General features: G+C 42.8%; 1 protein-coding gene across 1 annotated transcript; it reads left to right on the top strand.

Moving 5' to 3' along the window:
- Positions 1-5,579: 5,579 nt before the first annotated feature.
- LOC124545302 (cuticle protein 19-like) lies at positions 5,580-21,242 on the top strand. Its single transcript, XM_047124198.1, has 3 exons — positions 5,580-5,684; positions 15,578-15,751; positions 20,692-21,242. Exons 2-3 carry the CDS (start codon positions 15,578-15,580, stop codon positions 20,935-20,937), a joined length of 420 nt encoding a protein of 139 aa, XP_046980154.1. The 5' UTR covers positions 5,580-5,684; the 3' UTR covers positions 20,938-21,242.
- Positions 21,243-24,978: the final 3,736 nt, after the last annotated feature.

Genomic DNA, 24,978 nt, shown 5'->3' with positions numbered 1-24,978 from the left:
AAGAAGACTAAGAGATGAATGGAGCAAGCAGGTTCAAAAGGATGTAGGCTGCAGTAGTAATTCGAAGATGATGAGGCTTACACAGGACAGAGTAGCGTGGGCAGCTACATCAAACGAGTCTTCGGATTGAAGACGACAACTACATGTAGAACGGGACTAACATCTCCAACAATTTTGATGGCCCCAGCCTGACTTCTTCGAGGTGAGAGTCTATGGTCATCCCTTCTGTATGGGCTGTGTAAGCGAGGCCGAAGCTTGGATACAGACATGAAAACAGTGTAATGCCACCTACCTTTTCTCTCAGTATACCACTTCGTCATTTTTACGTGAAGCTGCTCTCCACACATTAGCAAGATCTGTACTACTGTTCTCCTCTTTCCAGTAATCACATAATTGTAGTAGAAAAGTACGTTGTTCTACTTAAGAAAAGTACACAGTTTTCAAAGCGCTGATAGATAAACAATTACAAGTATTAATACTAACAGTACGATCTTTCGCGTGTTACTACTTGTTCAAAATTTGATTTCGATATTTTTGACAATGTATGAAATATTAGAAAGGCAAACATTTAGGGTACATCGTAGAACGACTTTCCATTTGTGTAAGTATTAAACTCAGATTCAAACAGCAAGAACTACCATTTGTACAGTTTCAATTGGTGCCCCACAAACGATTCAGACGTCAGACAATGATTCATAAAATTACAAAAAATCCATGGTATCAGAGATGATCTACTGTTGCTCCAGTTGTCCTGTACATACTTCCACGTACGTCAGGTTCCAATGCAAATTTCCAAGCTACTAATAAGGCTGTCATACATTACATGCCTCTGCGACAATACGTACAGTCCCAAACAAACAACTTGAAACACCATTTAAAGCGATGCCATCTCTCCACTGCTAGTCTTTTTGAAAATTTCTTTCATAAATATGTAAGAAACACAGTACATGCAAAGTTCTCTGATTTACAATTGTAGAATATGAAAGAAAATTTAGAAAATCAGTTTGGAGACAGGGGAGTAATTCATAAATCTGAAAAGAAGGAAAGCAACAAAAACATGGGATTAAGTCAAGGTTGCTACTTATCGTCAGAGTTTCCTAACTCGTCCGTTGAGGAGTCAATGAAGGTCTCATAAAGTTTCAGAACATAGTTCCAAAACAAAGCAGAAAGCGTATGAAATAGTAGAAATGAGCGTAAGAAGTTATCAGACCTTATGTGTGATCATTGAACTAACGGCTTTGGCGCAGCGGTAACACCAGTGATGATGATGTTTGGTTTGTGAGGCGCTCAACTGCTCGGTCATCAGCGCCCGTACAAAGTCCCAGTTTTTACACAGGTAACACCAGTGCCCATCAGATACCGAATATAAGCGCTGTCGGATTTGGCAAGCAGTTTGATGGGTGGCCGTCCGGGTCTGCCGAATACTGTCGTCAAGAGGGGTGCACTCAGCACTTGTGAGGCCAATTGATGAACTGCTTGACGGAGAAGTAGCGGCTCTGGTCACTAAAATGGCAATGGCTGGGAGAACGGTTTTCTGGCCACGTACCCCTCTATATCTGCATCCAGTGACGGCTATTGTCTGAGGATGACATGGCGGCCGGTCGGTACCGTTGGGCCTTCCGAGGCCTGTTAGAACGAAGGTCGGAGTTTTAGCAATTACGAAACAAGAGGACATAGTGTGGCCGAAGCAATATAACATAAAAGTGGATTAGCCAATCCGAAGAGAACTCTATTCAACAAAACACAGTAATTAAATTGAAAAATCACATGAAATTGTCGAAGACGTATCTGGGAACAGCAAAGAAGATACTTTCGTAACATTTCAACTGTGCTGCAACTCAAGAAAACATGCGTGATTGCTAGAGTGCTGTGAAGAATTTTTTCGTGGATTAGCATTAATATTTCCCAAAATGTGAAAAGAAAGAAAAATTTGTGCTTCGTAGCATATTTATTACCAATATGAAAGACTGGGCCACTCCATAACTGACACTGCAGCTACGTAATATGCCATTCACTGTAGCTGCAGTCCACAATTAAAGGTGCTTCGTTGTAATTTTAGTGGCATTTTATATATTCCTTTCCTAAAGGAAGGATGGAAAAGTGACAGTTAAGATGCCTCACGAGCCACCAGAACCCGTCTTAGTCTCACAGTCATTAATCCTGATATTCATCTGGGCAGCAGAATTGCTAGACAGTCATTCTGAGAAACCGATTTTCTAAATTGTATTAAAAATGTCGGAAGTAACTTGCTGTATCAACAACGGAAGAGTTTACAGGTGGCAACTGGTGCTGTGGACCAGTGACACCTATTCGAGTACTCTTGTGGTTACGTTAACTTAAGTTGACAGTTGTCTTGACTTAGAACGCTCTTACTTTTAATATTAATCACTCTTTTCTTTGTCTCCCCCGTGAATATTCGTAGATAAGCTATATTACTGATGAGCAGTTGTTCACTGGCATATAATATGGAACTGTGTGAGAAAAAGTACTAATTATAACAAGGAATCTAGATGATTCGCAGTGTTTATGTTGTTAATTAACTGACGAGTCCTCAGCATCATCTAGTCGTAGCACCCACCGCTCGTGATGTTAAAAGGATTTCATGAGAATAGTTTCGACTCTATTTTACGGATTCCTGTTTAAGTTCTCTGGGAACCACTTCCACATTTTCATATGGTTTATAGCAAATTATTACAATCCTAATGTCTTGTCTCAGAAATCGTTCGCACTCTGTCCATGTGGTGAAGATTCCAATCTCTGGAGCTGTACAGATCACACTAACTTCTTGTATGTGGTTTCTTTTATAGGTGGGCTGCGGTTTCCCACAATCCAGAACTAAATCAGTTTTGCACTCAGGCTCCCACCGTTGATTGCAAGAGCTAATATCGGTTCTAGCACCGACGTTAGATATTTATCGTATGACAAACTCCAAATCTTCACGAGTGTTCTTGCAGTCAGATATCACCATGATCATTCCCTTTGATTTTTCATTCGCTTACGGGCGGGTGTATTAGGTTTGTTCGATGCAGTAGACCCTTTCAACGAAACAGATGGCTCCATTTTAAAGGCACTTGACTCTCTTCTTCAGGAACGCTTTCCTTGCCATTGCCAGTCTACATTTTATATCCTCTCTACTTCGACCATAATCAGTTATTTTGCGCCACAAGGAGTTTTGCTATTTGGGGAGCAAAACAAATGATGATGGTCTAAGTAGAGAGAATATAAAATGTAGACTGGCAATGGCAAGGAAAGCGTTTCTGAAGAAGAGAATTTCTTAACATCGAGTATAGATTTAAGTTTCAGGAAGTCGTTTCTGACAGTATTTGTATGGAGTGTAGCCATGTATGGAAGTGAAATATGGACGATAAATAGTTTGGAAAAGAAAAGAATAGAATCTTTCAAAATGTAGTGCTACAGAAGAATGCTGAAGATTAGATGGGTAGATCACATAACTAATGAGGAGGTATTGAATTGAATTGGGGAGTAGATGAGTTTGTGGCACAACTTGCCTAGAAGAAGGGATCGGTTGGTAAGACATGTTCTGAGGCATCAAGGGATCACCAATTTAGTATTGGAGGACAGCGTGGAGGGTAAAAATCGTAGAGGGAGACCAAGAGATGAATACACTAAGCAGATTCAGAAGGATGTAGGTTGCAGTAGGTACTGGGAGATGAAGAAGCTTGCACAGGATAGAGTAGAATGGAGAGCTGCATCAAACCAGTCTCAAGACAGAAGACCATAACAACAAGACTCGCTTTTTGGAAGAGCGGGTTTCCAATCACTTCCATCCCCCAGGATTTGCGGAAGCATGCTGAAAAGTACTGCTCCAGAATTTTTTATTCCGTTCTCAATATGGATTGATATATCACATGTCATGCATACTACTCAATAGACTTTCCCACTTCGCTGACGGAAGTTACAACCCTCTGCCGCTAGAGGGCTCCGAAATGTAGCGTGTAACATGGCTGTGTGCAACGTAACTACTACTGTGCGTGAGTAACAGCATGTTATTATCGAGTCTCTAACCTCAGGATAACGACGACTTTACAGATGCCGGCCAAATTGTCTGAGGCCCTTTGTCACAGCCGACCGCTGTGGTCGAGCGGTTTTAGGCGCTTCAGTCTGGAACCACGCTGCTGCTACATTGCAGGTTCGAATCCTGCCTCGAGCATGGATGTGTGTGGTGTCCTTAGATTAGGTAGGATTAAGTAGTTCTAAGTCTAGGGGACTAATGACCTCAGATGTTAAGTGCCACAGTGTTTGGAGCCATTTGAACCTTATGGCCTATAGCAACATATCACAATTTCTAAAGGGTTCTCTCAGAATTCGTTTGATCTCGGTCCACTTCGTGAAGACACCAATCGCTGGAGCAGAATAGAAAACACTGGCGTCTCATATGCGGTTTGTTTTAGGGAAGGACTGTTCTTGCCGAGAATCCTAAGAAACTGTCTTGAGTACTATGGCTATGTATAAGGGATGGTCAAATAAAAACGAGACAGATGAAAAATAGAAAGTGAACTTGAAACGTCCCCTTTAAACAATTATACAAGACTGTGCTTAAACTGACACACAATATTTTTTTGCGCAACGCAATCTGACTTTCAAAAATCCCTACAAAAGAATGGCCCTGACTAACATTAACCTATGCGTTTCACAAATCACATACATCACAAAAATCTTCGTTACTCGAACTACTGCAATACAGCGAGCGCCACTACTGCCAGCTAAATAAAAGATTCAGACTACGGAAGGCACTAACTACTCATAGGCATAGTTAGCAAATGAAAGATTTTAATAGAGAACAAACAATGTATTTACCCTAATAGTCATAATATATATAGCAGTTCATGACATCCATTCTGTACTCAAATATCCACCATCTCATTTCCCACATCCACCACTGCTGGCAGCTCACCTCCAACTGCGCAACGCTACGCGCTGTTCACATCCAGCTGCCGCTGCCCAACACTACAATGGCAGACAACAATGCAAACTAGCCACAGACTGCACACAGCACAGCCAGAGCGCTACGTAACGTTGCCAATAAGAAAACATAAACAGCCTACTTACAAACTGTCAATACATTTATCCCACTGTGAGACAATGCGGTCAATGACTTCATAGAAAAATGTTTGCGGCTGCCTGCGGAATTATGATTATACCAAGGTACCGAAGCAAATCAACGTCAACGAATGTCTTTCTTCAGGGTCCAAAAATAAGGAAATCGCATGAAGAGAATCGAACTGTATGGAGAATGTGTAAGGGATTCCCGGCGAAACCTTAGTAAGATGCGGGTCCGCTCACCCTACCCTTGACCGCGCGTAGAGAAGAAAGAACAGCAAACCCCCTGCTGTACTGTCGGGTCTCGAGGTGAGGAAAAGCGTGCGACCCAGGCGACCCGCAGCGCAGCTCTTATCTGTGTCCGGCGCAGGAAGGAACGCGGGGTCCCCGTCGGAGCGTACAGATTGCGGTGCGTGCCAGGCGCGTTCCGTACCGGCGGCTGTGCCTGGCCGCTGCTCACTACCGCACAGGAAGGAAGCCGCCGCTTTCTCCGGCGCACTCTCCCGGAGGCTGGCGTCTGCCGCCGCTATATAGGGACGCACGCCACCCAAAGACACACATTTTACCGCAGACAGAGCTTCACAGGGGTCCCGGGAACACAGCACCAGCACACTACTTTCAAGGTGAGTCGCAGACGATCTGCTAGTCATCGTAGGTAACAAGGCTGCGAGAAAAATGTGTAGTTCTTAGCTTTCAAAGTGTTCGCTTGCTCTAAATTCAGAGCATTCCGATCGTGCTCAAAACCCTTTAGACCTCTTCTTCTTAACGTCAGCCCATTTACTACGGGATCCGCCATCGTCAATATTTGGCAAATTTATGTAGCCAAATGCCCTTTTGCCGACCGCAGTCGTCAGTTACCTTAAGCCTGTTTTAGATGAACGACCTTCTGGTCAAAATCGACTACTCGAAGTCTGTGCACCTCTCGCGCCCACGTGTAAATCCTAAGCCAACCCCGTCGCGTATGTGTCTGTGAGGACGGTGATCCATGGACTGTCGCGGAGTGTGAAGTTTTTATTTACATCTATGCTGCACACTGTCCAAGGGTAGACAACTGCTTGTGGGAGCTTATGTTGACATCTGCAGTTAACCTATTCTGGCCGAGCTCACTCCTATTATACAGGGACCCACGAGTAATGGTCAGTATTCAGGGATATGACAGGAACGATCATTTGAGGCACAAAAATTCTGGTAACCATGGTCTCCAAAGCGTACACTTCAAGAGCTATAAGCATTTGTTAGTAGAAGAGATGTGTTCGACAGTAGCAAAGACGAACAAATACTGGAAGCTCTTAAGGTATGCGCTGTAGAGCCCACGTTTCCTGGACTTTTTTTTTTTTTTTTTTTTTTTTTTTTTTTTTTTGGGACGTCGTACTACCACCTCTGAAAACACAGAAAGCAAAGAACTTGCAGTAGAAGACATTTCTTTCACGTTATCTAAGGTGAAGAAATACTCATAGCTCTTCAGGTATGCATTTTAGAGCCCATGTTTACTAATCTTTCTTGCTTCGAATGATCGTTCCTGTCATATCCCTGAATGTTGCCAGTTTGACAGTTCCTGGTGGGACACCCTAGACAAATGATTCTGTGCTTTCGTTTATTCTCAATCTTTATTGTGTTGTTTCTTTTGTTTTTGTGAAACATTCAAAAGATTCTACGACGTCTTCGTATTAATCCTACTAATGGTCTACAAGAATAACGAAAAATCTGAAAGTAAAGAGGTATATTCGTTTTAAAAGGAAAAAGCCCTCACTATGCACAAGTAAGAATGCAGATACATGAACCTGCTTAAATGACAACGCGTGTCAGCCGAAAATTCGAAATTATTTGAAGAGAAAAGTAAATATTCGGCAGTTATCAAGAAAACAATAGACTAAGGATAATGTAAGAACGTGTCATTTACTGCGTTCTAAATACTGTTTGCTGTGTTCCCAACTATATATTTTATCGAGCAAAGAAATGTATTTATTCTCAAATTTTGGACGACACTTACCCTATTCTTTCACTCCTCAGGAGTGTAGAGAATTTACGACACGGCCTTTAACAAGAACTTCCACTATGAATTTCGATTTGGTCATTACTGAACTCTATTATCATTGCTTATACCTACCTTTTTCTACTATATTTCAGTCTTTCCTTAAAAGAGATAGACCCTCATAACACGACCCTCACCGTTCAGTTGCTAAACCGCACAGCAGAGAGCTCTCAAAACGCAAGAAATTTTGAGACTGACGAGGGTGACCTTACCACACAAACGAGACTCAGCACAGAAATGACACACCAGGGGCGCTGCAGTAGGCTGACTTGTCTCGAGCACTCAACTGAGACAACAAAGTCACTCGTCTAATGTGGATTTTATAAAGAGGGTTTTACGGGGGATTTCGTGTGCGCCACCTGTCTGCAAGTGTATAATCTTTGCTTTGTGTGGTCGTATTTTAATAGTTGTGTACGGTATTTTCTGAGGCGGAAACTGCGGACCAGCCCACTATTTGTCTACACCAGTGACAAGACGCCTAAAACCAGACTGACGGTGTTCAAATGTTCAAATAAGTATGAATTCCTAAGGGACCAAACTGCTGAGGTCATCTGTCCCTTGCCTTACACACTCGGCAACTGTAAGACATTTTTTTGTGTGTGTGTTCGTATTTTAACAGCGGGAGGGGCCGCGCGATTGACTATGTTCGGTGCAATTTACTATCTAACACGTTTTATGTTCATGTATAACAACGTTGTTGGAATACGCACTAGTGTCTGCCAGATAAAAGTGGGTCGCTGCCGTCATAAGCGAAGCATTCTTCATGCCACGACTCCTTGCATAAATGCTGCACCGTACCCAATCATACAGTGAGTTCCCACTCCTGAGCGACTGTTAAATTCGTTCTCTTCATCTTCATTTCTGATGTTTCCTGCCTATCTTCAGCAAAGTGTTCGATCAACATTGTCAACTTGCATCAGATTCTTCACACTTCCTTTTCTTCTTTCCCCTTGCTAATGCTTTTATTATCTGATTTCGCCTTTTAGAGTTCCTTCTGCTGAGGTTTCCAATTTTGCGTCCTGCAGCCCCGTTTTTTATCTTTTCTTCTCAAAATTTTTTTAATGAGAAGGGTATACAGTTTGTGACTTTCTGATAGGTCTTCTGCTCTTTTGAACTTTCCCTTTTTCACATTGATGCGAGGAAGGAGAAACAGTTGTGTAAACTAGTACAATAGGTCTAGCGGTATTCGAACTCTTCTTTTACGAAAGACTCGACTGTATTCGATTCATCAATTTGTCTTTGGTCGGAAGATTCAGATTCAGTTTATTCGCCCGCCCATCAGATTCTGCTGGAACACCATTAGGATGTTTCGCAGTTGCATACGCTTGGCCTCCTGGGTAGTTTTTAGACAATCGCACATCGATGCCAGCAAGATTCAGAGAAAGAGATCCGACGTATTATTTTGTTGCAATGTAAGTGTATTTTATCCTGATAATCAACTAAAAATACTATGTTTCAACAATTAATTCAAAAGAATTTTGGTTTTTGGTTCAAAAACTTGCATAGAATAGAAAAGTTTATTTTACTTTGTGGCTTCCAAACGAAATGAGAAGGACTTTCACATCACGGCTTCTCCTACTCTCGTTGTAGACACACTAGAACATTACGTTCGAACAGTATTGCCAACAGCATGAAATTACTCTCTGCATTCTTATCAGCCAGCGTACTATTACGCTCTTTTACCCTCCGTGTTTCATGTAGATAGACCACACTTCTATTAACTTATTGTCATGAGAATCTGTGATGCCAAACACGACATTAATTATAATGAGCTGCTAGTTTCTTGTGTCGGTGGCAGAAGTTGTAAATACATACAGTCTGCTGTTTCCCTTCTTCTTCTCTCTTAGCATTATTCCTACGGTTAGAGCCCACATTTCATCCTGACTTTCAAGATAATTAATAGTAAATCCTTTACTCTATAGTGATCTCTTGCGTCAATGCTCGTATGGCTGCCACGGGTAAAATACAAGTGGAAATGTCTTCCTTCGGCCTATTCAGAAGTATCAAGCACGCTTCTATCTGGTGATCAGCACTGCATTGTGTGGAGGTAGAGTCCGGTTAAAATAGTCGGAGCTGTTGATGTACTGAAGATAAGTAGAGAATGGAGCACTAAGAATAATCTACTCTACACAGGTTTCTGTCTTTGGCAAAATACTGTCCCGTATGCCAGAATATACCATAAGTAGGTATAAAATTCACAGTTATCCTCCCAGGTACATATATACATTCATTTGGCAACTTATTTTAATGTGGACCACTTATAAGTGCTCGTGCAGTGTCGTGTTGTGATTATGATAAAGGTGACGAACAAGTGAAATCTGTAGTCATTGTGGTGGTGGTGGTTGGTGTTTAACGTCCCATCGACAACGAGGTCATTAGAGACAGAGCGCAAGCTCGGGTTAGGGTAGGATGGGGAAGGAAATCGGCCGTGCCCTTTCAAAGGAACCATCCCGGCATTTGCCTGATACGATTTAGGGAGATCACGGAAAACCTAAATCAGGATGGCTGGAGACGGGATTGAACCGTCGTCCTCCCGAATGCGAGTCCAATGTGCTAACCACTGCGCCACCTCGCTCTGTTGTAGTCATTGTGTGATCGTCTAGAGTACCACCAGTGAGGCCGCCAATGTTGACGTCATCGGTATTGTCACATACTGTAGCTCCACAAGGCACAAAGAAGTTTTATATTTAATGCAGCGTGTTGGTGCACTCTCTGGTGATTAGCAAACAGTTCTGCGCCATGTCTCATTTCTATACAAATAACTATGATTAAACCTTCTTACATCAATAGTATTAAAACCAGTTATCTCATATAAGCGGCGTCAGATACAGAGGCTGTACGCTAATTTATTGTTACATTTCTTCTAAAGCGAGATGTTGTTCCTGTCGCACGTCTCTAAACTGAAGCAAGTGGTTAAGTCTGCAGTTGCAGTACTTGTTAACCTCTCTTCGTTTTTTTTTTTTTTTTTTTTTTCGTTTCCCACTATTTGTGTGCAGTTGGAGGCGGAGATTTAGAATTAATACGATACTCGTTCAGGCGGGTGCTAGAAACTTCCTATAAACAACATTCACGCCGGCCAGTATAAGGTTGGATTGGGCTGTTTTGGGGGAAGAGACCAAACTGCGAGGTCATCGGTCTCATCGCTTTAGGGAAGCACGGGGAAGGAAGTTGGCCGTGTCCTTTCAAAGGAACCATCCAGGCATTTGCCTCGAGCGATTTAGGGAAATCACGGAAAACCTAAATCAGGATGGCCGGGCGCGGGATTGAACCGTCGTCCTCCCAAATGCGAGTCCAGTGTCCAGTATAAGGGCGTGGTGCTATTTGAGGTGGTAGATTCTTGCCTTCTTCCGACCTTTGAAACTGAACCGGTTGTTGGTACAGAGATCTAAAATTTATCGTGGATTCAGAACAGCTCGGAATGTGTAACAGTTACATTTACAGAGGTGAAAGAAGTGATAGGTGACTGATAAATATTCTAGGAGTGTCCAGGGATCGAACTGCTGGCTTTCGTATGCTAATTCTGTCACTTAAGCTCTAAGCCAACGAGCGAGGGAGAATAAGGGTAGTTCCGTTCCCTTCCGCCAGACTGTATTTCTCTAATTCATAATTAATAAAATATTCCGGGCTGTTATGTCGTGATCTAAGGGATTTCAGTTTAGAACCCGACGTTTCATCCCCATCTGCGGAGGACATTTTCAAGTGGAATCGTAGCTTAGTTGAACGTCCGATTCACACCCTGGCAGTAGCGAGCCAGAGTGTGAGTCGGACGTTCAACTAAGCTACGATCCCCCTTGAAAATGTCCTCTTCAGACAGGGACGAAACGTCGGGTTCTAAAGTGAAATCCCTTCGACCACGGCATAATAGCCCGGAATATTTTATTAATTCTGAAAATTCCGACCGTGAAAGTTTACATTTTGCTATATCTCTAACAGTAATTTACTCATATAGCCAACTTTGCTGTTCGTTGTCAACTGCCTGTCGCTGATGAGTCCTTTCTTCTTCTTCATCTTTTGCTTACCCGTTAATGGATGCCGACAACACAATGCATCTTTATTCTACGAACGACAGCATGTACGAGTATTAGTTGATCTGCGATTGATAATCCTGGCCACTACTTTGTGTTATAGAACCAAGTTATTTTTCTTCGTCTTTTTCTCCTCTTTCCTCAACCTTCCCTCCTTTTACCTAATGTAGACACACGTAATCGGTTTTCCAAAAGATAGGCCGTAGATATATTGCTTTTGTTGTTTTAAACGTTGTTTGTATATTCTTCGCAATAATTCGGTGTAAGTTGCTCCTGGTGTCCTAGGTATTTTAAGCATTTTCCCGTAAATCCATATCTGAAGCCCTCGATCTTCCTCGCTGTTGTCATATTTAGTGTCCATCTTTCAGAATCGTATAAAAGTACGGCATCATACAAATCTAAAGCGAACTCTAAGCTTTAGGTGTAAGTCCGAAAGTGTGAGAATTTTCGTAATTTTAATAAATGCGTTACGGGTGACATTTTATTTCCGTATTGACCTCCAGTCTGAACAGAGACACGTTCCAAGGTATGCAGACTTGTCTACTCTTAGTATTAAGGAGCCATTGATTCGTAGATTTGTCTTTGTAAAGGAGTCGGACTGCCGTGTGTCAGTCGTTCAATGCGGCTTGTTGGTGTTCATATTTAATGGTGGAAGAGAGTGGTGTAAGCATAACTCTAACTGTTTTAAAGTCGTCCTCGAAAATTACAAACATCTCATGTAGGAGTATCAGGAACATACTTTTAAATATATGATGCCACAACACAGATCCAGAGACTTATGTAAGTGTATATCAAAGCGTTCTATGTGCAGCACCGTTTCCTTTCCAGTCTTTATTTCCTTTAAACTAATCTTCTCACGTAAAAATATCTGAAATTTCGTTGGTCTGCTACTGCTGAGTCTTCTGTATAAGACTTATAACCATTTGGTGACCTAAACCAGTGTTTCACCATCTTATTTGGATTCCACATTCATTATGTCAGACATACGGCACGATATTATCATGACAAATGGATATGAGTTATACACAGTGCTAAATGTACGTCGAAATTGTATTAATTACAAATGAAAATTGTTCTCTAATCAGTCGCGTTTTCGGCGTATACTCATTCATACAGAGACTCTTTGGCACTCTGTAGTGATTATATGTGTGATGGAGTAACGAGTAAAGTGATGCATTCAGTAGAACACTGGCTAGACTAGGACAAGAGTAATTCAAATTTCCACCCACTCGTTCTGATTTATGTTTTGCGTAGTCTTCATAAAACGACGAAGGAAAATCTCGGTCTAACGCGCTGTAGTCATGGACTGCGCGGCTGCTCCCGGTGGAGATTCGAGTCCTCCCTCGAGCATGGGTGTGAGTGTTTGTTCTTAGGATAATTTAGGTTAAGTAGTGTGTAAGCTTAGGGACTGATGACCTTAGCAGTTAAGTCCCATAAGATTCCACACACATCTGAACATTTTTTTGAAAATCTCGGAATGTTTAGTTTGAAGAGGACACGCCCGATTTCCTTCCCATTATTTTCTAATACGAGCTTGCGCTCCATATTCAACGATCTCATCGTCGTCAGGACTTACACTTTCTTTCTCCCGTCCATGAAACGTGAAGAAGTTAGAATTTAGAGCCTAGTCTACAACGCTTTGACTAAATATGAAGCAGAAGCCTAGGATAAATAGGTAATCGCTATCTGAATGAGGCTCTCCAATATTCACCACAGTTGAATTACATAATTCATAGGAATCTTACATCTTGACGGATGGACTAGGATTTCAAACATGCTTCTACGGCTCTTCTTGATGGTAACGAAGTACAGATGACTGTAATGTTAAACATTTAATTTACATTCTCATAGAGTAGCATCGTCTTCGTAATGGTCAACTTCTGACTGGAGAACGCGTCTGTCCACTACTTTGCTACGCTGACGTACATCACGTTTACCGTTTCTCATGAATTGGCACTCTGATTTTCACATGCTGTACTTAGTTCTGTACAGATATGCCCTTTAAGCTTTAGACTGAAAATTCCTGTGACATATAACTATGGGACATGAACTGTCGAAACTAATTACTCCTTAAGAAGATTAAATGACACAATAGTAGCTGTTTGGAATCAATTTGCACCAAATTTTCAGGCACAAAGGAACATTTCATCTCACTATTAATGCTCTTTCTATAGTTAGTATTTTCGTGTTGCAAACCTATTTGTCCGTTTTACGGCAGTAGCAAAACTGCATGAACCGTTTTTTACAAAAAAATGGTTCAAATGGCTCTGAGCACTATGGGACTTAACAGCTGTGGTCATCAGTCCCCTAGAACTTAGAACTACTTGAACCTAACTAACCTAAGGACATCACACACATCCATGCCCGAGGCAGGATTCGAACCTGCGACCGTAGCAGTCGCGCGGTTCCGGACTGAGCGCCTGAACCGCTAGACCACCGCGGCCGGCTCGTTTTTTACAATTTACGTCAAAAATCTGTTGTGGTACCGAATAGGTTTGTTATGATGATGGAAGTAGAAGTTCAGCTGTAGTATAAAGATTTTTCACAGATAAGATTATGTCAGCACATGTAGTTACATATGTTTACTTTTGCAAATAACTAAAGAGTAGAATGATGCAGTGATTTTCGGCTAACCTTCAGTAGATGCAAATGTATCATAAAGTACAGAAGTGGACAATAGTTGGCTATAGTCTTTGGTAGTGTTCCGTGAATGTGTAAAGCAGAGGTATAATAATATTACAGTAATAAATAATAATAAAATATATAAAAATATTAAATTCACAAAAGGTAAAATAGTACTTGGTTAGAAGAAGTTAAGCGGGACTTACGAGAAATGAATGCCATGTAAGATACCATGCGAAACGCAAAGCCTTGGAATTCTAAGTGCAAAACAGACATTCGCAGAGAAAGAAAGAAAATGCTGTAAAACCATATACAAAGGAACGTGAGAAACAACACAGCACGTTCATGAAGATGTTTTGGAGAAAGAAGAAAAAGAAGCAGTTAAAGCAAGCTAACAAGTTCAAACGCTCACAATTATTAAGAGAACATATACTTGAACCGTGTTTCGCAGGAATTCTGTTCTGCGAAATATGCGTGCACGGTTTACTTACTCTCACGCCGTAGCTTGGGACCATATTATTGCAAGACGTCACTGAAAATATTATTTCTATCAAGGAAAGAAACACAAATATTTTATGATTAACAATGAGTGAACAAAGTCTTACTGCAAGTAAGTACTCAAGACAGCCTCTTTTTTACGTTACGCAATTTGTCATTTGGTAAATATGTCATAGTACATGAAAGATGTGATCCCTGAACTGGTAGTTCGGCACATTTATATAATACGTGTTATTACGGGAAAAGGCGAATTTTAAGTCCTGCTCATTTGAACATCCAGACCAGAGAGAAACTCTCGCATCGCTAAAAATAAGCGCTAGGTGACGGACTCGCGTCAGCAATTTGATACTATCTTTACTGTAGTAACTTTTTCTGTCAGCAACTAAATAGCTAAAATTACATAAATTTACATCAGAAAATAGTGGTGGATACTGTACATCAGAAAAAAAATATAGTTCCTTCTGAAGTTGTGTGTTCGAAAGCCTCCCATGGGGCAGTGGAGTAGGTATTACTCCACAATCCAATAAGTTCGTATTACCTTCTGCGATTGGCGTTTTATTTTCATATGGAGTAAAAAACAGAGGTTAATGTGTTCTACATCAGGAAATATAGCATAGTGGGTAGTATTGCGTCGTAGGTATGTGATGTCACGGGAATGACAACTCACTAGTTCTGCCACTGTCGACTGGAACTACATGACTGATTTTTCTTCACACATGGTTCTTCAGATGTGAGCGGATAACATCTGGCCAGGAGAATTGGACGTTTAGATATTTAATGTTGTGCGACGAAGACAAGCAATAGAGTAGCTTACGGCAATATCGCAACAAATGGTTCAAATGGCTCTAAGCACTATGGTACTTAACATCTGAGGTCATCAGTCCCCTACACTTAGAACTACTTAAAGTTAACCAACCTAAGGACAGCACACACATCCAGGCCAGAGGCAGGATTCGAGCCTGCGACAGTAGCAGCAGCGCGGTTCCGGACTGAAGAATATCGCAGCACATCCAATGGTGTATATATGGTGTACAATGATCGCTTCAGTGCAGATGTACACCAAGCTCGAGCTCTTACAGGAATAAGCGAGATGCCGCGGGTAATGAGGGTAATGAGCAGGGATAGTAGTAGGGAAATCCATGCTGTTGCGGTGACCACTGTGACTAGATAGCGTAAAGGTCGGCGCATCTACCCGGTAAGCAGAAGACACTTCCTTTGTGTCTACATCCAATGGTGACTGCGATAATTAATACCAGCCCAGAATAAATATAATGAAAAATCGCATTGTATGATAAAATTGTGTACCGAAGGGAACGTAACAAGATATGTTTGCCGACAGATGACGTGGCTGATTCTCGCTGCATTGTGCCTGTTTGGAAGCTATTCGATGACGTCTGGAGCCCCATTCCCGGGACACGACGGCGGCTACAGTGGCGAGGAAATCGGCTACGGCGGACTCGAGAATCTCCAGCAAGAGGGACACCAAAGTCATCACCAGGAGTACGACTACTACGTGAGTACAACAACTTGAACGACATGTGATTCCAATTGAGCTGACGTAGAGCAGAAACAATGGAGGACAGACACTATACGTTTCATAGAAATCGAAATAATCTAACTATAATTAACTTAGCCACAAATGGATTACTGACGAGTTGTTGTAGTGGTAAGATTCTGGATTTATATTCGGGCGAAAGGCGATTCACATCCCCATCCGGGAATCCAGATTTATGTTTTCCATATCATACCTAAGTCACTGCCATTTCAAACGGAACTTTTCGGTTTTCTTTCCCATCTACAGCAATCCTGGCTTGTGCTTCGAACCCAATGGCCTTGTCGTTCAAAAAATCTTCAAGTGTATGGGACTTAACTGCTAAGGTCATCAGTCCCTAAGCTTACACACTACTTAACCTAAATTATCCTAAGGACAAACACACACACCCATGCCCGAGGGAGAACTCGTATCTCCGCCGGCACCAGCCGCACAGTCCATGATTGCAGAGCCTTAGACCGGGCCTTGTCGTCGATGGGGTGTTAAACGCTAGTCTTTCTTCAATCCATGTACCACTTTGTACCTTATAAGCACCACATATTTCACACACAACTGAAGTATCTATTCATTCACTCAATCATTCATTCATTTTCACTATACTATCTGAACAGTCCACATTTATGTGCTTTCCACAAACTAAGAACTGTGCGACAGGATTTTGTAATGTATGTGTCTGTCCACTTCTTCATCTTAACGGACAGAAATAAGGGTTCCATAAATAGCGCAAGTGAAATTATTACCATTCATTTTATCCAGCTGGCGACCCACAGCTCGTATTTGAAAACCGCCAAATTTCAGCCATCTCGAGTGACTCATGAATAATTCTGGTTTCGATCTTCAGATCACGTTCACGAGTCTTAAAATCATTCATAACGGATTACAGCTGTGACATCAGATAAAATAAAAGCTATCCTAGATTACTACTGGCAATGGGAAAATACAGGGTGTCCCAGCAGAAACTGGCAATATTCAGGGATATGTCAGGAACGATCATTTGAAGCAAATAGCTTCATATAGACGTGTGCCCTAACTCAAATGATTTCCGAGATAGAACATTTTTAACGTACATTGTTATTTGTTTTCTGTGTTATTCATTATATTGTCAGGTTTACACATGTACACAACAGTTAATAAACATCGCTGCATGCGTTGTACACAGCAACAATTGAAAAATACGTATTCTTGACACACTGTGGGACACTGATTTCATAAAAGCGCCGTTTCCTGGTAGTAGGACTACGCTGTTCCTGCACAGATTGTTGAACTATACGCTCTGAAGAGAACTGTTGTTGTTGTTGTGGTCTTCAGTCCTGAGACTGGTTTGATGCAGCTCTCCATGCTACTCTATTCCGTGCAAGCTTCTTCATCTCCCAGTACCTACCGCGACCTACATCCTTCTGAATCTGCTTAGTGTCTTCATCTCTTGGTCTCCCTAAACTGGGAGGTAGGAAAAATACCTGTTTCCCACAGTCTGCTGAAAACCCCAGTACATCTCGGAAAGCGCTGACGGTATTCTTCCACAACAGCAGGAGCACTTCCATATCACAGCCGTAAACATACACCATGTCTGCATATTCTTCATTAGTGTTGACCTGCGGTATTTTAACCAGCAAGTGTAGAAACACAGTTCTGCATCGTCATCTACATTTACATGATTACTCTGCACTTCACAATTTAGTGCTGGCCAGAGGGTTCATCGAACCATCCTCTATCGTTCCATTTTCGAACAGTGCGAGGGAAAAACGAGCACTTAGATCTTTCTGTTCGACCTCAGATTTATCTTATTTTACCATAATGATCATTTCTGTCTATGTAACTGAGGCGACACACCATAGCACGCTATCTGATTAGAAAGCGCTTGTGAGGAACGATGGCGAAAGCCTTCTGGAAATTTATAAAAATGGAATCAAAACTGTCAACCGGCGTTTGATAGACTCTCAGTCCCTCGTACTACTTCACTCACAACACAATGCTGACGACTGTGCCTTCAACGGTATAGTTTAATGGCAGAAAGACATTCCGAGCAAATAATTTGAAAGCAATGAGGTAGGTTGCGTTAGAACAAAATAACAAAAAGGTTGGGTGTGCAAGACAGAAACGAAGACGCCACTAGCCCAAAAACAAATGTATATTAAATATGCGCTATCTCGGAAACCATTCAGAATAAGGTATATGTCCATATGAAGTTATTTACGTCGAATGAGTGTTCCTGTCATATCGCTGAATATTGATCATTCCTCCTGTGGCATCCTGTGTATTGTCTAAACAACAGTAAAATATTGTAACACGATCTTGAATAACGTTTATAGCCAGATTCCAGTATTTCGAGTGAAGGCACTCCACACCAAAAGATGCAGCCTGACTGTAATATATAGACAAAGATTGTGTAAAACTTTCTTACTATTCATACGAAAAGGTGGAACCAGACCTAAATCACACCTCCTGACTGCAATCCGCATCACGATGATATTGCAATTGGCCTGTCTTGGCTGTTATAAGAAACACGTGGTGACGTTACTACGGTAAACAAGTACAGTGGTGGCTGAGGAAAATGCGTAGCATCGTGAATTATTGAAAGACAGTTGTGCATGTACTATCAAGTGTTTCAGCGTGTCTTATCTCACGATAAAAACTAGGGATAAGCTGACCGTAGCGCCATGACTCCCAGGTGCAAAAATATCGTGGTCAGCTAATACGTTAACCTCAAAGTTAAGTCGTTTATAAACGAGTTAAGTTACGCATTCATGTAGACTATGTTGTGTGTAAGGGAGAAATTAAAGTGTTTTCAAGAATTAATTTCGAAACTTATTGAAAAAATTTTACTATTTTTCCTAATTCGCCCTCATCATCTCCGAACGTGAGGCGACTTGCTGAATCGATTCAACGCACTGTATGTTTTCAATATTGTTTATTAAGGCGCCTTAACAGCAAAAACTTCATTCTCAAAAACTCTGAAGACTGGTCTGTAATTAAAGAGGGTGGATAGATTCCAGCACTCGATTTATAGGGATAGATCATGCAACGCATGTTCTATGAATAAATGCTGTTTGAAAACACCATCGCAATAAGGATCTCTAGAAAACGCGTCGGTATTGATGTAATTTGTTGCAATGAAATGAGAAAATACGTCGTGTTCATGATTAAAGATGGACTTGATTTGAAGACATATTTGTTTGGCACAGAAGTATGCTAGAAAAACTAGCTCGTGAATTATATTTTGTGCTTTATATATGACACTAAATTGCCTTTTAATTCTAGTGCAAATGTGCCACTCTTTTGTACGCTTTCTATTCTGAGTAGTAGTTTATTTTAGCAGATGATCAACTTGTTTTTAACATTTACTCGCACTTATGTGTTTCATGCTTAACTTGGTAATTATTCACAATGACAACTCAAACCTGAGAGAGAGCACTCTTATATGAATATAACATTAAATTAATAAGAGACTCATAGAATCTTTCAGAAAAGTGAACGTGAAAAAAAACAGCTGGACGCAAACCTGCTAGTTTTCACTGTAATATTTTCATTAGTGCACGACTTTAACTACTACATCACGATGACCTGGAGATACCAGTATTTTAGACTATATGCTGTGACTTAAATCTCGTGAAAGCTTTAATTGCCGACATGTCATTATATGACGTTTAACATCGTACAGTGAACGATGTGTTTTTAAAAATCATCTAAGTGCCGTTGCCTTGAAACAGCATACTTCCACAGCACGCGAGCGAAGATACGAAATCCAATAAGGCGAGCCCCGAGCACCCCACCTCGAACGCCAGAGAAGTGTGCCGCGTGTGACGTTCAAATGACCTGCACACGGGAACTCTTGTGAAATGAGTGATGCCCTCACTTACTCTTATCTAATACTTCCCCCTCTTTGGGGAAGTGTGTGGGGCAGTTTGTAGCCTTACGGCTTTTACTCCACTGTGTACTTGTGTGTACGGTTATTTCTGTAGTTTTGGGGTGCCTAGGTATGTGATGAATGTTCTGTGTATGTCTAGTACTTGCCTGAGGTTGGCGAGATGATTAGTATTATGGGGGACGGAGGAGCATTAGGGATTGGATATAGGGATTTTCTCTTCGACTTAGTAGTCGAAGATCGTCATTGGGCGTTTGTGCTTATCGCAGGACATCTCATACCGACCTAGGGAGTGGATGAGGACGTTTCCTGATCTGGAAGAGCTTTCATAGAAAGCCCTTGCCATATCTTGGAAACGCTCTTTCAGGGGTGGAATTTCAGCAGCGCAGATCATCGGCGGGGAATCCGAGGGATAGATGCAGTGCCCTCCTGAGGGCGCGGTTCTGCAGTCTCTGGAGTTTGTCCAGGTGCTGCTTCGCTGCGTATCCCCGGACAGGGCATGCATACCCCATTACTGAGTGTTGCCCACTTTCCGGACTATCTCTGCTTTCAAGAAATTTTTTTATTGCAAACGCACGCTGTTGGCCATTCCATTGATCCATGATTACTAAATGGCGACACTGTTTACACCTCAAGGTCCCTGCTCTGCAGTACTGCCAACTGTACGTAGCTGCCACTATGTAATTCAAAAGTTCCCGTTTTTTTGTGTCATCCTGTCCTGTGAGCTTATAGCGACTGGTGCTGGTGGACTGATTTGTTATCCATATTGCCGGCCGGAGTGGCCGAGCGGTTCTAGGCGCTACAGTCTGGAACCGCACTTCTGCTACGCTCGCAGGTTCGAATCCTGCCTCGGGCAGGGATGTGTGTGATGTCCTTAGGCTAGTTAGGTTTAAGTAGTTCTAAGTTCTAGGGGACTGATGACTTCAGAAGTTAAGTCAAATAGTGTTCAGAGCCATTTGAACCATTTGCTATCCATATTAGCGGAGTTTCTGCCTACCACACGATTCGTCATTGTACCGAGTGCTCTTTCTGCCCGCAGGCGTACCCCAAGTACTCGTACAAGTACGGCGTGAACGACCTGCACACGGGCGACATCAAGTCGGCGCACGAGGAGCGCGACGGGGACAAGGTGCATGGCCACTACACGCTCGTGGAGCCGGACGGCGCCATCCGCACCGTCGACTACACCGCCGACAAGCACTCCGGCTTCAACGCGGTCGTGCGCCGCACCGAGCCCCTCCACCACGACAAGCACCACGAGCTGCTCGACCACCACCACGTCTAGCGGGGCCCGCTGGTGTCGAGGGCCACCTGAGGGCAGCTGCAGTGCGCTGCCAGTCCTACTTGCGACAGAGATCTGACTATGTCCCTAGTCATCCAGATGGTGAAGGTGTTGCTGCACTTGTCTTTCTTTCACTTGGAAATGAAAAAAGTATGCTGCTCCCTGCAGTTTTTCATACTGGTAGAATACTACACCTACAGAGAGGTGCAACTACTACAGAGAATTACGCACGACACGGGTTGTTTCGCTGGGCTGAATTGATTATCGAGTTCCATTGCAAACAATGTCTATAGATACAGATTTTGCTGTACATTTTTTCAGCCAACGTGTTAATGTTCTTTACATACAGAATATGTTATGTAAATATTGTTCTTATATCTTTTTCAAATTTTGTAGAATGCGACATGAAATAAAATTATTCGTTGACTAAAACAGCCAGTGTTACAGTGTCTTTATAGCTGTGTCAAACATCCTCATAGCAATTGACTGACTCGTTATTGTAGGCCATGGATGAGTGGAAGACCCCAACCTGTGGCTTCACCCATCAAGTTGGAAACGCTATCCTTTCGCCCACGCAGTATGGCTCCTATCTAAGTGTGGGAGCTGTGTGTCACATATATCTGTTGATTGTAGGTGACTTTAATATGTGTATGCACAATGCTATCATGTATGTGTTGTTTGATGTTGATAAGAGGGGAGAGGGCGAAACATGGTACCGGTGCGTAGCCTGCCATCAAGTAACAGCAAGGTGGTCGTCAGGCTAAACATCCTCATCCGACGGAATGATCACCATCAACAGAATCACAAGCCCTGACTCCATGAGACCTTTCTGAGGGATTTAGAATGTGATCCAGAATATTGTAGCAAACTCTGGTAACCTCTCCTCCCGTTCTTGTACCATCAGGATGCGAACCTTGTGTTCTCCGCCTCGAGCGCTATCATGTGTGAGCGATCTCGGTTAGGAAGGCATCCCCATAGTAATGATTTCTGCATAACGAGAAAATAAAACATAAACACCAAGACCTGTGTGTGTGTCTATGTGCGCATGGTCTGTATGTGTGTATGTGTGTGTGTGTGTGTGAGAGAGAGAGAGAGAGAGAGAGAGAGAGAGAGAGAGAGAGAGAGAGAGAGACGAAGAGGGGTGGGGGAAACAGAGAGGAGTACTAGAAATGAAAACATGAACCGTCGCCGCCATTGTATCGAGTGCAGAAATATTGTTCTAGGGGCCAGGAAGGGCCGTGCAATCCGTGACATGGCACCTCAAACCGCGCGTTCACTACGGACGGCCACGACCTAGAGAAAGATAGCGAGAGGAAGAAAATGGTGAAGAAATAGAAAATGACTGATAGAGGAAATAGAGAAGATTCAAAGGAGAGCAACACGTTTCGTTACAGATTCATTAAGTAAACGTGAAAGCGCCCTGAAGATGCTCAGTCGACTCCTATGACAGATGCCCCAAGAGAGGCGTTCTGCAATATGTATGGTATACTGTAAAAATTGCGAAAGCATACTTTCCTTAAAGACTCGGTTAATGTATTGCGTCCTTCCACGTATATCTCCTGGAAAGACCATGAAGACAAAATTAAAGAGACTAGAGCCCACACGGAGGTGTACCAGCAATCGTTCTTCCCAAAAAACATACGTGACGAACTGGAAAACGGGAAAGTAGCAGTGGTACACCAAGTACCCTCCTCCACCCGTCGTCTAGTGGTTTGCGGAGTATAGATGCAGAAAACTAAATCGTAACCTAAACAGTGTCCTCTGGCAAGATGTAATTGTGAATTTAGTGTCGCCAGAAAGGCAGGTAGAGTCATTTATTAGAGGACTTTGTTAGCCATTGGCATTACTGACCCTCACCGTTGTGAACAACCTATCAATTACAAACTTTCATTTCATTTAATTCCCATTCAAATGTTGGTATTCACAGCCCGATTAGTTTGCAGGGTTGTCTGGGTACATTAGCTTACACGGAAACTGAAAAACATGAGGTCATTTTGGCACCAGGTGTTAGCGGATACCCGTTGGCGTCCATTTTAACGTCTCCCAAGACATGGCTGCAGCGGGTGCTGCAACCACCAGTTACCCTGTTAAGTGGTCAGAATAAAAAAACCTAGGAGTGGAGTTTAATAAATGCGGAACTTCTTGACACTGTAACAACCCGAAATCATGACGTTTGAAAAGACTAAGCAACTGGGATTCAAGAGGCGACATCACCTATTGCAAAGTGTCAAAGAACGCTTTCCCTAGAATTTGTGGAGGAGTGCTGTAAAATGTAACGGGCGGCCGCTCGATAAGGCTGGCTTTGCTGCGCGATGACGTGTTCTCGCTTTTCTGCTGTCACCGCAAGCTCGCGCAGGGTCAGGTGACCCACCGCCAGCCGGAAACTGCCGCCCTGACCCTGAGCAGGACAGTCGCCAGGCGGTCCCTCGCCTCCCTTCACTTGGTGGAACGAGCAGCGGTTCAGGTAGCCACTTGCTGTTAGCAAGTCCGTGATTTACAGTCCATGGCTGAATGCATTCACCGCCTGAAGTGGCACAGGGGTTAACCCTGTGGACTCACGTTCTGGAGGACCAGTGCTTAAACGCACACCTGACTATCTGGAAGTACAGTTAGCTGATATCTTTAAATATTGTGAGGTGTATATTGCAACGAGACTGTGACCAAAGCCCTGTACCATTATTGTCCAGTAGTAGTCGGTATCTAATCTGGACAGCAAAGCAGTTTTTTCAGTTGAACGCCACCCATAAAAAAGTTAAAAATTAGTAATCGTGGAAAACTGTTGCAAACATTTGTGTTTACATATACACTGACAGAAAAAATTCAGTAGCCTCAAGGACTGTGTTTATTGGCACTTGGGTATAGTATGTGCATACTGAGGGGTCAATGTGTCAGTGATTCTCTTGTCACAGCCATCGCTGATTAGATGACGATCAGGAGGCTTGTCTGTGCACCGTGTGCTTTGACTCAACAGATAGTAACCGTGGTGAGTTTGGAGGTGATCAGTATCGGAAATATTCATTCTAAGGTACATGCATGCCCACAGATGAGCATGTACTCCCATTGAACAGATTGAGCAATTTGAATAGGGTGGCATTATCGGTCTGTGGAAAGCCGGATGGATATATCGACGGATTGTTGCACATGTTGGGCACAATGTACAGTGATGTTTCGCTGCTTTCTGCTGTAGTCGGTGGAACATTCCCATACTTGTAGCCCATTTTCTGAACGTCTGCGTAGTACTGTCTCACGTCAATATCGACGCATTGCGCGAGCAGCAGTGGCCGACGGAATATCATCCAGGGACAAAATCTGCTGTGTGTCCAGGAACCACGGAGAACCGTATGCTTGCAGTAGGACTAAAAACACATGGGTATTTGACCAGGCTACCACAGAACCGCGATACCACCAATCATGTCTACTGTGAGGTCATGAAATAATTAATTGGAGAGTGAAATGGCGCTCTGTTGTCTTCAGTGATGAGAGCGGATTCTGTCTGTAGCCGAGTGATGGACGTACGCTTGTATGGCTAGACCTGGTGAGCTGCCTATTGCAGAACACATTCGTCCACCCCAAGCTTCATGGTTGGCGGCCATCAATTACATTTGGTGTTTCTACAGCGTAAAGTAGCCAGTGACCACTAGATTGCAAAGGCTGTTTTCCCCTACAACTGCAATTTCGTCGACAGGAAGGTGATGTGCTTTTCCAACAAGACAGTGCACGACCAAGACTGTTTCCGCTACAAAACGTTCCCTACGTGGTGTACCGCCCTGGCCAGAAATATCACCAGATCTCCCGCAAGTTCGTCACATTCCATACATGATAAAGTGGCAAGTTACTCGTTCTCCACGGCCTGCAGGACCGTTCCGAATTGCAACACAAGGTGGAAGATGCTTGACGCTGTCTATCGCAGGATGCCATTTGCCCTTTAAGATCGCTTCATTCAAGAGTACACGGCTGCGTTGCCACCAGAGGGGGATACACTGTGTGTTGGAGCGACTGTTTATGCACTCTTAACTGTGACCTGTGTGCTTTAGTTAGTCCGAC

The sequence above is a fragment of the Schistocerca americana genome, chromosome 8 (genome assembly GCF_021461395.2).
Source record: "Schistocerca americana isolate TAMUIC-IGC-003095 chromosome 8, iqSchAmer2.1, whole genome shotgun sequence".
Classification (NCBI taxonomy): Eukaryota; Metazoa; Arthropoda; class Insecta; order Orthoptera; family Acrididae; genus Schistocerca; species Schistocerca americana.
This window is presented reverse-complemented; position numbering and strand designations above follow the sequence as displayed.